Source organism: Nelumbo lutea, chromosome 7 (genome assembly GCF_056320005.1).
Source record: "Nelumbo lutea isolate HS-2025 chromosome 7, American lotus-T2T, whole genome shotgun sequence".
NCBI classification, from domain to species: domain Eukaryota; kingdom Viridiplantae; phylum Streptophyta; class Magnoliopsida; order Proteales; family Nelumbonaceae; genus Nelumbo; species Nelumbo lutea.
Window position 1 is genome coordinate 49,926,799 of NC_142690.1, and position 16,223 is coordinate 49,943,021.

At 38.2% G+C, this 16,223-nt stretch overlaps 1 protein-coding gene across 7 annotated transcripts in view; it reads left to right on the forward strand.

Annotated features, from left to right (window-relative positions):
- The window catches only part of ABA3 (molybdenum cofactor sulfurase (LOS5) (ABA3)), a 131,517-nt gene that overhangs the window by 36,379 nt on the left and 78,915 nt on the right, over window positions 1-16,223 (forward strand). For all 7 annotated transcript variants that reach the window (XR_016102535.1, XR_016102536.1, XM_088956002.1 and 4 more), the window contains 3 exons: window positions 152-268; window positions 8,077-8,154; window positions 8,912-9,013. Coding sequence is in view for 5 of the 7 variants with exons in the window: in XM_088956002.1 (XP_088812128.1) it covers window positions 152-268; window positions 8,077-8,154; window positions 8,912-9,013 (297 nt within the window). In the remaining 2 variants the exon portion in view is untranslated. The remainder of the gene's footprint in view (window positions 1-151; window positions 269-8,076; window positions 8,155-8,911; window positions 9,014-16,223) is intronic.

The following is a 16,223-nucleotide window of genomic DNA, read 5'->3' on the forward strand; positions in this document are numbered from 1 at the left end:
ATATTATTTCTGCTTTTTTAAAGATTTTGAATATATTGAAGAAATGTATCTTTCCAGTGATTGCTTTGCTCCAGTTTTCTATATGCTGTTTGTTGTTACTAATTTTTCTTATATAGTTCTTTGATCTGAATATCTTGATTTTTTTGTTAAGGTACCAAAACATAAATTTGGACCTACAGTGACATTCAATTTGAAACATCCAGATGGTTCATGGGTTGGACACCGGGAAGTGGAAAAGTTGGCATCTTTATCTGGAATTCAGCTGCGGGTAAAACTTGAAAAAGAAGCTTCTAAACTTCCTGTATCTATTGTTGCTTTAGATTGTGAAAATGAACTGAAGATATTTCCATGCTTCATAGTTTTAATATCTCTGGACATCTCACTTTGCAGAAATAGGAGTCATTATGCTAATTTCTCTAGGGTAGTTGGAAGTCTAAGGAAAGAAAGAAAAATTACTAATAACATGAAATTTGTTAACGAAACTTTGTGGATTGTTAGAAGTATAATTTCCAAGCATCTCTGCTGTTGCATGGACATAGACACAGCTCTGACTTGGTAAGATGAGAAAATACTAAACATGTTTATTGAAAAGTATATACTATTATAGCAATTCATATTTTTGGAATTCTAACATTATATATCTTGGCAATAAATCCGATTGAAATATGAGGAAGTAGAGAAGAGAAGGGAAGAAGAGAGAAAGGAAGAAGAAAGAAAGGAAGAAAAAGGTTTGGAGCAATGGAATGGTACTGGCGGCACCAACTTCTATTATATTTTATAGGGCGGCAAAAATACGAAGGAAAAAGACTCTTGTGCCCCTTCTGTAAGTGAGTACAATAACAGAAATAATAGAAAATAAAAATGCTTTAACTAGCCAAACAAACCCTAACACAAATAACTAAATTATTTCAACACTCCCCTTCAAGTTGGAGCATAGATGTCAATCATGCCCAACTTGTCACACAAATCATTGTGCCGCACATGATGAAGATCTTTGGTGAAGATATCTGCAAGTTGTTCTTCAGAGCTGACATATGGAGTACACACTTCTCCATTTACAAGTTTCTCTCTAATAAAATGCTTGTCCACTTCAATGTGTTTCGTCCTATCATGCAGGACTGGATTAGCAACAATATTAATGGCAGCTTTATTGTCATAGTAGAGTGACATAGGATTGCTCACTGCAAAACCCAGTTCACCTAACAGATTTCTTATCCACTTGATTTCAGCAACCCCATGAGACATCGCTCTATATTCTGCTTCAGCACTAGATCTAGCCACCACACTTTGTTTTTTACTTCTCCATGTGACCAGGTTTCCTCCTACAAAGGCACAATACCCACTGGTAGACTTTCGATCATCAACTGCTTTTGTCCAATCAGCATCAGTATATACTTCCACCTTTAAGTGTCCATGTTTTTGGAACAAACCAGCTCCGGGAAACTTCTTGAGGTATCTAAGGATCTTCTTTGCAGTTTCAAAGTGAGTTGTCCTAGGATTGTTCATGAACTGACTAAGGACACCCATTGCATAAGCAATATCAGGCCTGGTCATAGACAAGTACAAGAGTCTCCCTACGAGTCTTTGGAACTTCACATTTTTCAAAAACTCTCCTTGACTGTCTCCCAGCTGGTGATTGGATTCAATTGGTGAGTCAATTGGTTTTACCCCCAAATTGCCTGTATCTTCTAGTAGATCTAGTACATATTTCCGTTGGGAAATAAAGATGCCCTTGTGAGAGCATGCAACTTCAATTCCAAGGAAATAACGTAAGGGGCCTAGATCTTTCACCTCAAATTGAGTGGCCAAGAATTTTTTTAGTCTCCGTATTTCAGCCTCCCAATCTCCTGTGATCACTATGTCATCCACATACACAATTAGAGCTGCAATTTTCCCTTCACCTTTTTTCACAAATAGAGCGTGATCTGACTGACATTGTTTGAACCCCATCTGTTGAACTGCTAAGTGGAACTTACTAAACAAAGCCCGAGGTGATTGTTTCAACCCATATAAAGATTTTTTTAACCTACACACCTTTTGTTCATTGCCTTTGGCACAAAAACTTGGAGGTTGGGTCATGTACACTTCTTCTTCCAAGTCACCATTCAAGAAAGCATTTTTGATGTCCAATTGGTGAAGTTCCCAGTCAAGATTTGCTACCAATGAAAGAAGAATCCTGTTAGAGTTCATCTTGGCTGCTGGAGCAAAAGTCTCTACATAGTCCACTCCATATACCTGTGTAAAACCTCTTGCTACCAGTCTAGCCTTGTACCTTTAAACAGTTCCATCAGCCTTATATTTCACTGTGAGCACCCACTTGCAGCCCACTTGTTCCTTCCCTTTAGGAAGATCCACTAACTCCCAAGTGCCATTTTTGTATAATGCATCAATTTCTTCCTACACTGCATCTGTCCATTTAGGTTTAGATAAAGCTTCTGCCACATTCTTAGGAATGGGGATACTGTCCACAAAAGAGAGGAATGCACAGAATGAAGGTGAAATGTGATCATAGGACACAAAATTAGAGATAGGATGATTAGTGGCACAAGATCTAACACCCTTTCTCTTAGCAATAGGAACATCAAGATCATTGATGACAAGGGAATTAACATTGAGAGGAACAGGCATATCAATAGGAGCAAGTGTACTTGGCTGATGAGACGGATCTGCCTCTGGCGAATCCAATGATGTTGGTTGCATAGTGTCAGGTACCACGGCTCTTGAACTTTGTTGGCTTTATGGCGACTATGAAAGACACGGAATGGAGAGGATCGGGTAAAGGAGGTAGTTGAGTTTGAACCGCCTGTTTCTCCTCAACCCTACTCTCCCCCCAAGGAGAAATCGAAAAGAAAGGTTGATTCTCAAAGAAGGATACATCAATGGAGACATAGTACTTGCGAGAGGTAGGATCATAGCAACGATACCCCTTTTGAGATAAAGGGTAACCAAGGAAAACACAAGGAATAGCCCGAGGATCAAGCTTACCTTGAGTAGGGGACAAGTTATGGACAAAGAAACGACACCCAAAAACACGCATCGGAAAGGTGGACAACGGAGCTGTAGGAAACAGAAACTGATGTGGGGCCTTATACTCTAGTAATCGAGATGGCATACGGTTGATGATGTATATAGCACACAAAACTACATCCATCCAAAAACGTTTTGGCACATTCATATGAATTAATAAGCCACCAGCTACTTCAAGAAGGTGACGGTTCTTTTGTTCAGCAACACCGTTTTGTTGGGGTGTCCTGGCACAAGAGTTTCGTTGAAGTGATCCACTCGAAGCAAAAAACTCCGTGAGATCACTATGGAAGTATTCCTTCGCATTGCTGACTGGAAGATATGGATTTCAGTTTGGAACTGAGTGAACACCATGCGTTGAAAGTCTTTCACAATTTTTGGCACTTCATTTCTAGATCGCATAGGGTAAACCCAAGTGTATCTAGAGTAATCATCAATCAAGGTAATAAAGTACTTATATCCAGCCTCAGTGGGTAAAGTAACAGGGCCCCAAACATTAGAATAAACAATATGAAATGGAAATTCAGATCTTTTATTTCTCAAAGGTAAAGAACTTCTACAATGTTTACTCAATTGACATGTCTAACATTGTAATTGACTCACTGACAAGGACTCAAACAACTTTGGGAACATAACTTTTAATGACTCAAAAGAAGGATGACCAAGACGACTATGCCATAAATAGGCTTGACTCTCACTAGACAAACTCATGGACTTTGTAGCCACAAAACTAGCTTTGTATTCGAACACATAGAGACCATCCACCATGCTTCCTCTACCAATCGTCTTCCCCGAGGCCAAATCTTGAAGCACACATAAAGACGGAAAAAAAGTGACTGAACAGTTCAAGGAGTGAGTTATACTACTGATGGACAACAAATTTATAGGTAATTTCGGAACATGTTGTACATTAGAAAGGGTAAGGCCGAGTGGAAGAGGTATGGTACCTTGGCCAGTTATGGTAGAGAAAGAACCATAAACTAGTCTCACTTTATCTCTCCCAGAGAGAAGGTTATGTCTGAAATAAATTTGACTTAGCGGTCATGTGGTTTGAGGCTCCAGAGTCAATAACCCAAGGAGAATCAGTGGTATGAGATGACACATGGAAGGTAGTGGCAGCGTTACCTGATGTAGACGCGAAAGAGGTAGAGGGAGTAGGACCAGAATCCATCTGGCGGAGAGTCCTACCATACAATTCCAAATGGTCACGAAAGGAGTTGATAGTTTCTTCCTTAGGGTCAAAACTGGGATGCCTCTCCTGAGTTACCAATGGACTAGTCTCTAGAGACGCCATATTAGCTGAGTTATACTTTTTTTGATTTTGCTAACTTGGTTTCTTGCCCTGATCAGGTGTTGACTTCTTACCCAAATCCTGAGCTCATTTAGGTTTTCCATGGAGATCCCAACATGTATCTCTAGTGTGTCTCGTCTTTTGGCAGTGAGTGCACCAAAGTTTATTCTTATCATCTGTTCTCTTCTGAGAGTCACCTTTCTTAAAAGCACCTCCGACATTTGTATCTGAATTTATTCGGACAGCTAGGGCAACTGACTCCCCCTCTACACAATTCATCACACTTCTTCTACTCTCTTTTGACTGCACTAAGGCATACACCTCCTGAACTGATGGCAAGTCTTTACTACCCAAGATCTGCACCCTGATGGACTCATATGAAGGATTCAGCCCTAGGATGAAGTCAAAGACCCGTTGCTGAGATACAAGTGACTTATACGCCTTTGCATCTTCATCACACTTCCAATTCACATTCTGGTAGTGATCAAGTTCTTTCCATATCGATGTCAAATCAGAATAGTACATTGAGAGACTCCTCTCTCCCTGCTTGCAAGTAGAGGATTCGACCTGCAGTTGGTATATCTTGGCATAGTGTCTCTGCTCTGAATAGGTGGACTTTGCTTGTTCCCATATCTCACAAGCAGTTTCAGCCCACATAAAAGTCTTCCTTACCTGTGGCAGCATGGAAACCAAGAGCCATGACATCACCATACTATTCTCTTGGTTCCACCTATCATATTCAGCACTTTTGTTCTTTGGTTCCTTCACTCTCCCATTGATGTATCCTATTTTCCCCCTAGCAGTGATGTAGAGTTTTATTCCCCTAGACCACTCAAGGTAGTTCAGACCATCAAAGGGAATAACAGCCATTGGGAAATTCATATCCATTCCCCCACTCACTCCATTGTGGCTCCCTGAAATCTCTGAAGTAGCAGAATTCTCAGACGACATGGTAAACACAATTTTTTGATCTAAACTCTCAACTTAGGATCCCTCCTTATATTGACAAAAGCTCCACACACAACAATTCAGTTCTGGACTTAATCTGAGCACAAAAAACAGCACCAATTTCCAAAGAAGAACTATGACGAGACTGATTTTCAGATCTGCATGAAGAACAGTCCCAGCCTACTGGTTTTCCAGTAAGTTCCACCACAGCATTAATCAATAAGAGAGATCCTAACACACATGAAATCAGAATAATGAGTAGAGAAAACAGGTCATCTTTGACCTATAGTCACCTTTTCACAGGTACAAGGTCACACGATCCTACAAATAAAAAAAAAAGGTATAACCCTCACAAAAGTTTACCGACATTCAGTGGTTTGGATTCATTTGTTCTCCACTTGGTACACGACCAAGGAAAGAAATAAAAGAAGAAAGAAAACTTTAGGGTTGTACCAGTTGTAGATCTGATTTGATCCGCCCAGATTCAGTCCTCTGTTCCGCCCAGATTCAGCAACTTGAAGAGAAACTTGGTCGTCTAGATTCAACAATTTGGATCTGATACCATCTTGGCAATAAATCCGATTGAAATATGAGGAAGTAGAGAAGAGAAGGGAAGAAGAGAGAAAGGAAGAAGAAAGGAAGAAGAAAAAGGTTTGGAGCAATGGAACTGTACTGGTGGCGCCAGCGTCTATTATATTATATAGGGCGGCAAAAATAAGAAGGGAAAAGACTCATGTGCCCCTGCTGTAAGTGAGTACAATAACAGAAATAACAGAAAATAAAAAACGCTTTAACTAGCCAAACAGACCCTAACACAAATAACTAAATTATTTCAACAATATACTTGCGAAAATGTTGCCCTTGTTACCAAGTAATTTTGGTTATGGAAAATATTATTCATCTTGTATATTAGCTACTCATTTATCCCAAGTAATCTAGGAGATAGAAAGGAAATGTTAAATAAAAGTTTCCTCTAGAATCCATGGAATGCTGGTGATGTAGGGCCAGCTCAGTTCTAGTCCTTAGAGAATGTTGAATGGTCTTCTTGATCAGAATTTTATGGCTGTTGATGGCTGTAATGGCTCTTGAAGGAATAAGAGAGAAAACAGGGAGAGAAAGAAGAGAGAAAATACCTGGAATCAATCACAGGGTGCCTAGGAACACTCACCATAGTTAGCATAAGCTGAAGAAAACTCAATAAACTTCATTTCCTTTTGTGTGAAACGTCTATACATATTTATAGACTCTAAACTCATAATAACCCTAGGATCCAAACTGTTAGACTCATAATAGTCTTAGGAGTCAAACTATTAGATTCAATAACCCTAGTAGGACTCAAGCTAAGCTGTCATATCCTATATCAGTTCAAAGAAGACTCAATAACTCTAAGCCTACTTATGCAATGACTCTGAAATTTTAAACACAAACAAACTATAAATAGACAAATTAAACCCTATTATTGGGCCCCAAAGAGAATTGCAAAATGACAAAAATACCCCTACTATCCAAAAATACAAAAAGTCATAAAATTTCATAAAATTCCAATTTTGACTCTTCAGCTCCTGCATCAGCTGGACTCTGGTGTGTGTCCCTGATTGATACAATAAGAGAGTTCATGCAACATTGGTTGTCTCTCTATCTCCCTTTAGTCTTATAGGTAAATTTTCTTCTATATTCATGTATACTTGCCATTTTGATTTTTATCTTTTTTTGTTACCACAGCTTTTAATTCCATTGAGAATTTTCTTTTCTAGTTATTTATCTTTTTTTCTTCCTTTTTTTTCTCAACAGTAGTGATTAAGTAAATGGCATTCAAAATAGTAAACCAATAATCCAATCACAGAATCTTCATTTTTTTTTGTTTTAGGAAATAACTTCCAAAGATTTCAAAAATTTTAATGAAATATCAGGAAGTTTCAATGATATTCTAAAGTTCAGTTTTAGATGTTTAATTTATCAATGACATTAGAAATATTCCCAATATATTGGCAACATGAGGGAAAAGAAGTAACACAAATAGTTTTCATCAATCCTTAACCAAATCTCAAAAGAAAAGCTTAGAGAAGGATGAACTCATGGTGGCAACCGTTAATGTTAATAGTCAAACTTCTAGGCTGTAGTTGCAAGCCCAATTTCTCTCCATCCAACCATTTATAGATCTGAAATGTGGATACATTGAAGTTTAAGAATTGAAAAAGAGACCCTCCAAATCTGAAGCTAATTCGATTGTAGGAAGACCTTCATCAAGGGAGGTTCCTGTTGCTGGATTTCTGGGACTATTAACAATTGTTCAAAGTCAAAGTCAGATGTTTGAACAAAGGCCCCACATCTAGGGTCATCCCAACATATAGTAGTTCTTTTTGCTAGAGAAAATTTAAGTCAGTTTTCGCCCTTAGTTTGTTTCTTCAATATTAGGGTATTTTTTGGGATTCATTTGATAAGTCTAACGTCTTTTAGTAGTGTCCAACAATCAACGATAGTTTAAGTCATAATACCACTGTTCATCAGTTCATGTTAGTTGTTTTTGCGTTCAGCAATAAATGAATCAAATTTCTTCTATCATTCTTTATTGTGACTGCTATTGAGAACTAATCTGTTTCCTCCCACTGATCAAAGGAGAAAAAAGAGAATGATACAATGCCAATAGGTTCATGCAAGTATTTTAAATGTGGTTTTTGTGTTTAAGGTCATAGTTTAATTGTGGTATGTGGTGCTAGAAGGAAAGTATGTGATGTCAGACAACCAAATTGAAATAAAACAATGTATTTTCCTGATGAAATACTGATAATGGTTATTTTTTATGTTTTCTGTAGACAGGGTGCTTTTGCAACCCTGGTGCTTGCATGAAGTATCTGGGTTTATCTCACATGGATATTCTTTTAAATGTTGAGGTAGTTCTTATTCTTCTACTTAATCCATATTGGTTATGGATTCATTTTAACAGAAGGCTATTATCCAATTCTGGTCTCGACCATCTGGGATTGGAGTGGTGCACTGGACGTGGAGCTAACCTTTGTTAGAAAGAGAAATACATTAATGAACTTGAAACTTTTGGCACAGGAAGATTGTATACTTACAGAAAATACAGAGATCAGTAGTTGTTATTCATGAGACTCTGTAATACCTGTCAATGTGCTTGCTCATCTTAGGGTCCATTTGGTTCACAGGAGTAGGGGTCAGGAATCCCAACAGTTTGGTTGGATGGAATTGAAACCCAATTCCCATTCCTGGTGGAATGGCATTCCCCCATTTGAGGGAATGGCCATTCCTTCCCCCTCCCTTGGGAATGAGAATCCCATTCCAGCCCACTCTGATTCTGATTCTGATTCCCATCTGAACTAAACAGGCAGGGGGAATGGACCATTCTGATTCCAATTCCAATGGATTTCGATTCCAATTCCTATTCCAACAGTGAACCAAAGAGTCCCCTCTTCTAACAGTTACACTGATATGGTCTTTTATTTAATTTTATGCAAGAGAAAGCATTTGGTTTTACTAGGCATGCAACAAGGTGAAGTCTATTGGGAATTTTCTAAGGGCCCTAGACCAAAGCCTTGGCCTATTGCTGTTGAATTCTTCAGCTCTGTTACCCAAATTTAGCATCCCTAAACTTTGCTACATTCTCATCAATTACTCCTTTTGGATTAGGCTGGGCATATCTGCTGGGATGATTATGATATACTTCGTGGAAAACCAATTGGAGCTGTTAGAATATCCTTTGGATATATGTCAACATTTGAAGATGCCAGGGTATAGTATCTATCTAATTGTTATATGAGTCGCAATTGTACTCAAATTACAGAATATTCTTCTTCTTGCCTTTTCTGTTATCCCCCCCACTGTGTTTTCTTTATATATATGTTACGTGCAAACATAATTATACATGTGCATGCATAAATACATACATGGACATACATGTATGCATATCAATTCTAAGTTTAAGGTCCTTGTATTATGAACCAATTGATATACATTAAGATGTGTGGATAAGAGATATACTTGAGGTTATTGTACCTTTTTTTCTAAAACTCGTGTCTTTACAAAGCAAGAAGCAATTTGTTATTGCAAGATATGGTACAGGAGAGTATTGAGCTATGGTGCATGGGATCTTTGAGTAATTCTGGTTGAAGATTTTTTTATGAGAATTGTGTAGTTACTTTTATGAGACAGTGAAGATGTACTCTGATAATCAGACAACCATTACTAAGTCAAAGCATATTGACATTGACAAACACTTTATTTGGGAGAAAATATGGAATGTGGAAGTGTATTTTCCATTTGTAAAGACAAGTCAACAACTGTTTGTCATATTTAGTAAAAGTGTGACATGGATGCAATTTGAAGACAATCATAGCAGGATGGACATGTATGCAACATTTTGTATGTATGCATGTAATATAATTATGTGGATGTCTTTTTCCCATCTATACATTTTTTTTCTCCTATGAATAAACTCTTTCGTTGCTAATTTTAACTAATCATCTTTTTTGCTAGAATAAAGGTAACTAATTATTGTAATTAACTTTTTCATTGATGCTTGATACACAGCAATTTATTAGCTTACTAAAACATTTTGTATCAAAGCTTCTCATTGATTCTTCTATTGGATTTTCATATTTGTTTCAAAATTATTATTATTATTGTTGTTGTAATATGTGCTGCAGGGGTATTTTAGTCTTTTTGGTTCCTTTTAAGTTATGTATGGTCGCCCTTATATATAATGAGAATAGCTGGAGCCGCCAGCTGACTTTTTTGGTCTCACATTTTTTTTCTCCTCTTCCTCTTCTCTTCTCTTTTCTTCTTCTTCCTAGAAAACATAGTATCAGAGTGGGACAGTACTTTGTAAATTTTTTTGTTCTGATCGAAGCACTCCTTTCTATTCACTGAACTGAGAATGGAGAAGATAGGTCTGTTCTGGACCTGAGAACTGTGATTTCCTCTCTTGTTTCTGGGCTGAAACTCAACCGTAGTGAATCCAGAGGCTGGTTAATGACTGACTGATTCTTCCTAAGAGGTCAGCTATTATTTTCCTTCTTTTTCTATTGTTTCTTAGGCTGGAAAGCCCAGAACCCTTTCGGACTGGACAGGGACAGAAGCTAAACACCTCTTTTCTGTGTTGGTGCCAAGAACAGGTTAAGATTTTCCTTGACTGAAATGGTATAAGGGAATATTAAACCCTTTTCTGTGGGTCTGATGATCCAGAAATCTGTGTGTACGTGGAACCTCGTGTAGGTCACAAGTGACCTGGTTCAGTTTGCTGGTATAGCAGCGGAGTATTGTTGTTTTGTGGCTTATAGTAGCTTTGGAGAGGCCTGTTCGACCTGTGTATGTGTGTGTGACAGCAGCTGCTGTGTGTGAATGTGTTTACTTCATGCATAAAAATCCTTAAGGAGAGGGAGTGGTTGTCATCTGTGTGTGGACTGAAAGACAGCAGGTCATTGTTCACTTTAAATTTTCTTTGTATGGCTACTGAGGATTCAGAAACATCTGGAACCACATCCAATCAGGGTGGACTGAATTATGGTGATGACAGTTTAAATTTCGCTATGACTATCACTCCCTTGGATGGTAGGATCTACTTGGCTCCGTCCAAAAAGATGAGGTTGTATATTACAGATAGAGGAAAGGTAGGGCATATCAACAGGAAAGTGAAAAAACCTAGATCAGGTACTGCAGAGTACGACAGGTGGTACCAAGAGAACTGTCTGATTATGTCATGGCTTCTAAAATCCATGACACCTTCAGTTAAGCATGGTCATGTGGGCTGAGACAGCTAGAGGTATGGGGGCAGACAAAAGCAACATATTCAGAGAAGGCATTATGCCAGGATTTACCAATTACAAGCTGAAACCTTGACATGTAAGCAAGGGGAGAGAAACTTATCTGCCTACTATTCAACCCTTACTTCAGTCTGGAACGAATTGTATTACTACTGGAACATAGTGTGGGAAAGTGAAAAGGATGCCAAGGCTTATAAACAACTTGTGTCTCAACAATGTGAGTTTGTTTTCCTTTTGAGTCTAAATCCTATGTATGAGCCCATTAGAGTGCAAATTTTGGGCAGCAAGGATCTTCCATTATAGTGCAAATCCAAGAAGTTTATGCCTTGGTTCAGTCTGAGGAAAGTAGGGAATCAGCTATGAATGCTCCTAAAGGGGGAGACTATTGCCTTAGTAGTAAGGGGAAACACGAATTCAGGGAAGAAAGGAGAAGGCCAAAAAAGAGTAGATGATAAAGATAGACTATGGTGCACTCTTTGTCAGAAATCTAAGCACACTCGTGAAACTTACTGAGAGTTGAATGGGAAGGCAAAGTGGGCACAAGAATTGAGCAAGAAGACAACATGGGATCAGAATAGGAAACCAAATCAGGAGAAGTTTACCTCAGCCAACTTAGCAGCTCAAGATTCATCTCAAGAATACCCCCCCGCCCAATTTTGATCTTAAGGAGGATATTATCAACTCTTTCCATGACCATCTAGAGAAATATGGTAGGGCTCTCAGACATGCAGATACTGGATCTACTCCTTCAACTTCTTTTGCATCCTTAGGTAACTCAGCCTCTGCCATACATGTAGCCTTTGTGACTCTGAAATCCCCATGGATCATTGATTCCAGTGCCTCAAACCATATGACTGGTGTGTCAATCCACTTCCATTCATATACCCTCCTCTTAGGTAGAGATAAAGTGAGGCTAGCAGATGGATCCTTCTCCTCCATTGCTGGCCGGGGATCTATATCTTTGCCCTTTGGCCTTCCCTTATTAGATGTCTTGCATGTTTCCAAGTTACCTATTAATTTGTTGTTTGTTAGTAGTATTACACATGTTTTGAGTTGTTTAGTAACCTTTCTCTCACATTCTTCTGTTTTCTTAGTTCTTGGCTTTCCACTTCCACACTAAGAATGGTATTTTTCTTTCTTCTGTTGGCTAATGAATGAATGAATTTAGTATTGCCATCCCCTTCTTCAATCCACTTAGATCTAGATTTCTATCTCGATTAAGTCTCTTCCTTCCTTATGATTTCCTCTAGTTCGACTTTCTTGTTCCATCTTTCCTCTCTCTCCTCTTGTGACATGGTTCTAAGGGCTTTTTTCTATCCAATTCTTGAATCCTAGAGGTGATTGAATCTTTTATCTGTTCAGTTCTTCCAAAATGCTCCTTATTGAGGACTACATATATGATATGTATGCATATTTGGAGAAGATTTACTATCTATCAAACATGTCAAGGCAATATCAAATTGAATATGAGATTTTTGCTTATTGCCAAGGGGATAGAAAAATACAAGAATACTATTCTGGATTTCAGGATTTATGGGCTTAATATGAGTTAGTCCATATTGACCCCTCGGATTCTGTTGAATGTGTTAAATACCTTCAAAAACAGTTTGAGAAGCGAAAGGTAAATTAGTTTTTGATGAGACTCAAACTTGAGTATGAAATAATCAGGTCTAACATATTGAACAGAGGGACTCTTCCAGACCTAGACTCAGTGATGGGTGAACTCTTTAGGGAGGAGATTAGACTCTTGATTGTTGCGGAAATTGATGGAAAGTGAGCTGATTTTAGGGCTGATACTGCTTTCATTGTCCATGGAAATAAGAAATCAGCCAATAAGGATGTCTCTAAGATTCAATGCTACGAGTGTAAAGGGTTTGACCGCATTGCTTCACATTGTAAAATGAAAAATATGTGCACTTATTGTAAGCAACATGGTCATATTATTCTGAAATGTCCTATTCGACCATCTAGAGGTGTCCAGAAAAAGAACCAATATCGTGCTTACCAAGTGATTGAGAGCCAGACTTCTTATATCACCCCTGCCAAGTCTGATCCTTCCACTAAAGGTGAATCATCTACTTCTATGGATAAATAGGAAATTTGACAATTGTTATCTTCTGCTTTCTCTGTTATTGGCTTATCTGGTGAGTTTTCTAGTTATTGTTCTTCCTCATCTCCTATTTGGTTTATTGATTTTGGAGCTACCAATCATATGAACGTAGCCTATTCAGAACCCTCAAATAATAACATTGAAACCCATCTCAAACATATTGTTATTGCCAATGGTGAAAAATTGGACATCATTGATAGTAATGATTTGTCCCTTAGGCTTTCTCCCTCTTCTTCCCTCTCCCTTACCAAGATCTTTGTTGTCTCAAATCTCACTAAAACCTGATTTCAGTTGGACAACTTGTTGATGAAGGTCATATTCTTACTTTTTTTTTTTTTTCCCGATGGTTGCTTGATTCAGGACTGGTGCATTGGGAAGGTGAAAGGGAAGCGGAGTAGGCTGGGTCAGCTATTTGCTTTGGAGTTCAAGAAGCCACTCACAACCAAGTCATCTGCTTATTTAAGCTCCTCATCTTATTCCTTTTTTGGTCAAAGAAGCAGTGTTTGGGGCTTATGGCATAAGCACTTGGGTCATCAACATTTTGAAAAATTAAAGTTTTTTTTTCTTTTTTTTTTAACTATGGTTTTTAAAAAAAACAAAATTCCCTCTTTGCAAACTTTTGATACTTCATGTGTTTCTTGTTGTTTGAGTAAGAGCTGTACTTTGCCTTTTTCTCATAAGTTTGAGCATTCTACTTCTCCATTTGAAATTATACATACTGATGTTTGGACCTCTTCCATTACTTCTCGGTTGGGATACGAGTATTTTGTACTATTTATTGATGATTATACTAGGTACACATGGATTATTTTTGGCACAAATCAAAAGCCTTCCAAACATTTCAGTTATTTCACACCATGGTATGTGTTTGATTTTAGTCTTGTGTACGTATCCTCCTCTTCGATCGTACTTGAAGACACTAATGGAGAGTACACTGATGGAGTCTTCCTATCTTACTTGAAGACTAAAAGGATACAAGTTCAACGAATTTGTCCAGATATTCCCTAGCAAAATGGAGTGGCCAAGCGCAAGAATGGACATGTCCTTAGTGTGGTGAAGACTTTATTATAGGAGTCGCATGCTCCCTCTTCCTTTTGGGTGGAGGCAGCTAGTACAGCTGTGTTCTTGATTAACTACATTCATTCTTCTGTTCTTTCTAATGTCATTCCTTTACAAAAATTGTTTGGTCGTCCATTGAACTTTTCTTTTCTTCATGTGTTTCATTGTCTATGTTTTGTACATCTCCCCTCTCGTGAGAGCTCCAAATTATCTACTCAATTCACTATGTAGCCCTGACCATAATGGATTTTTATGCTATGATCCATCTGTCTGACATACCTGTGTCTCCCGTAATGTTGTTTTTCTTGAACATATTTCTTTTTTTGCTGGTGTTGCTAAATTACTTGCTCCTTTAGTTTCTATCTTGTATGATTTTGATTCATAGGACAATTCCTCATCAATGGTTAAGCTTACCAGACCCTATTCTTGCCCCCTCCTTTCCTATCGGTTCAGATCATCCATAGTTCCTTCTGTGCCTATAAGTGACTCTTCTTGTTTTAGATGCTCCTCTTCCTTTTTTTCCTCTTCCATAGTTCCTTTTTTGCAGTCTTATCCTCTAAAGATATTCCTCATACCTACCAACAAGCTAGTAGCAGCCCTCGGAAAGCAGTTATGGATGTAGAGATCAATGCCTTACATGAGAATGACACTTGGGATCTTGTCCCTGCACCTTCAGATGCTTCTGTTATTAGGAATTGATAGGTCTATACTATCAAATTGAAATCTAATGGCTCTTTAGACCAATATAAGGATCGCCTTGTTGCCTAAGGGTACACGGAATAATATGGTATTGATTATGAAGAGACATTTGCCCCAGTTGCTAAGATTACTATAGTTCGTGTTCTTCTGGCTCTATTAGCTGTACAATCTTGGTCTATTCATTAGTTGGATGTGAAGAATGCCTTTCTTCATGGCTAGCTCAAGGAGACAGTGTATATGAAACCTCCTCCAAGGTACTGTAGTGATCCCTCGCTTATTTGCAAATTGAATAAGTCCCTTTGTGGTCTGAAATAGGCTTTTCAAGCCTGGTTTGAGAAGTTCTGTGATGTTGTTTATGTTGGCTATAACCAAAGTTCCTCTAACTATTCTTTGTTCGTTTGTAAAAGATCTTAAGGCATCACAATCTTCCTTCTGTATGTTGATGATATATTGTTGACAGGGGTGATGATGAGAGAATAAGAAAACTTAAATTCCTACTTCATAGTTCATTCCATATGAAGGATTTGGGTGCTCTCACCTACTTCCTAGGGCATGAGGTTCAACAAAGTGATCGTGGATACTTCATTTGTCAACAAAAGTATGCATCTGATTTTATTAAGTGGTTGATCTCACTGATGTCAAGCAAGTTGATACTCCTTTGGAATTGAATGTCAAGTTATCCAAAACAGAGGGTCCGTTACTTCCTGATGCCACACTCTATCGACAACTTGTGGGTTCTCTTATTTATCTTACTATGACTTGTCCTGACATCTCTCATGCGGTTCAAATTGTAAGTCAATTTGTTTTTACCCCTTGTCAGCCCCATTTAACTGTTGTTCATTGGATTATTCGATATGTTTGTAGCATGTCATCTCAGGGCTTGTTCTTTTTAGCCTCCTCTCCTCTACTACAAGGTGTTGCATCTTCATGGGTGATTCCCTTATTTCCTAGAAATGCAAGAAACAACAAATAGTCTCCAAGTCCTCTACAAAAGTAGAGTATAGAGCTATGTCATCTCTGTAATGAAGTTGTTTGGCTACAATTCCTCTTTGATGATCTTGGTGTCCATCTTCCTACTTTGATTCCTCTTTATGCTGACAAAACTAGTGCTATCAAGATTGCTTTTAATACCTATTTTTCATGAGAGCACTTAACACATTGTGGTGGATTGTCACTTTATATGAGACACATTTCTTGATGGATCTATTTCTCTTCCTCATGTGGTCTCAGATATGCAAATCGCTGGTATTTTTAACAAGGCCATGATGAGGGAAAGGCATCTATTTCTTGTGGGCAAACTGATGCTGATGAC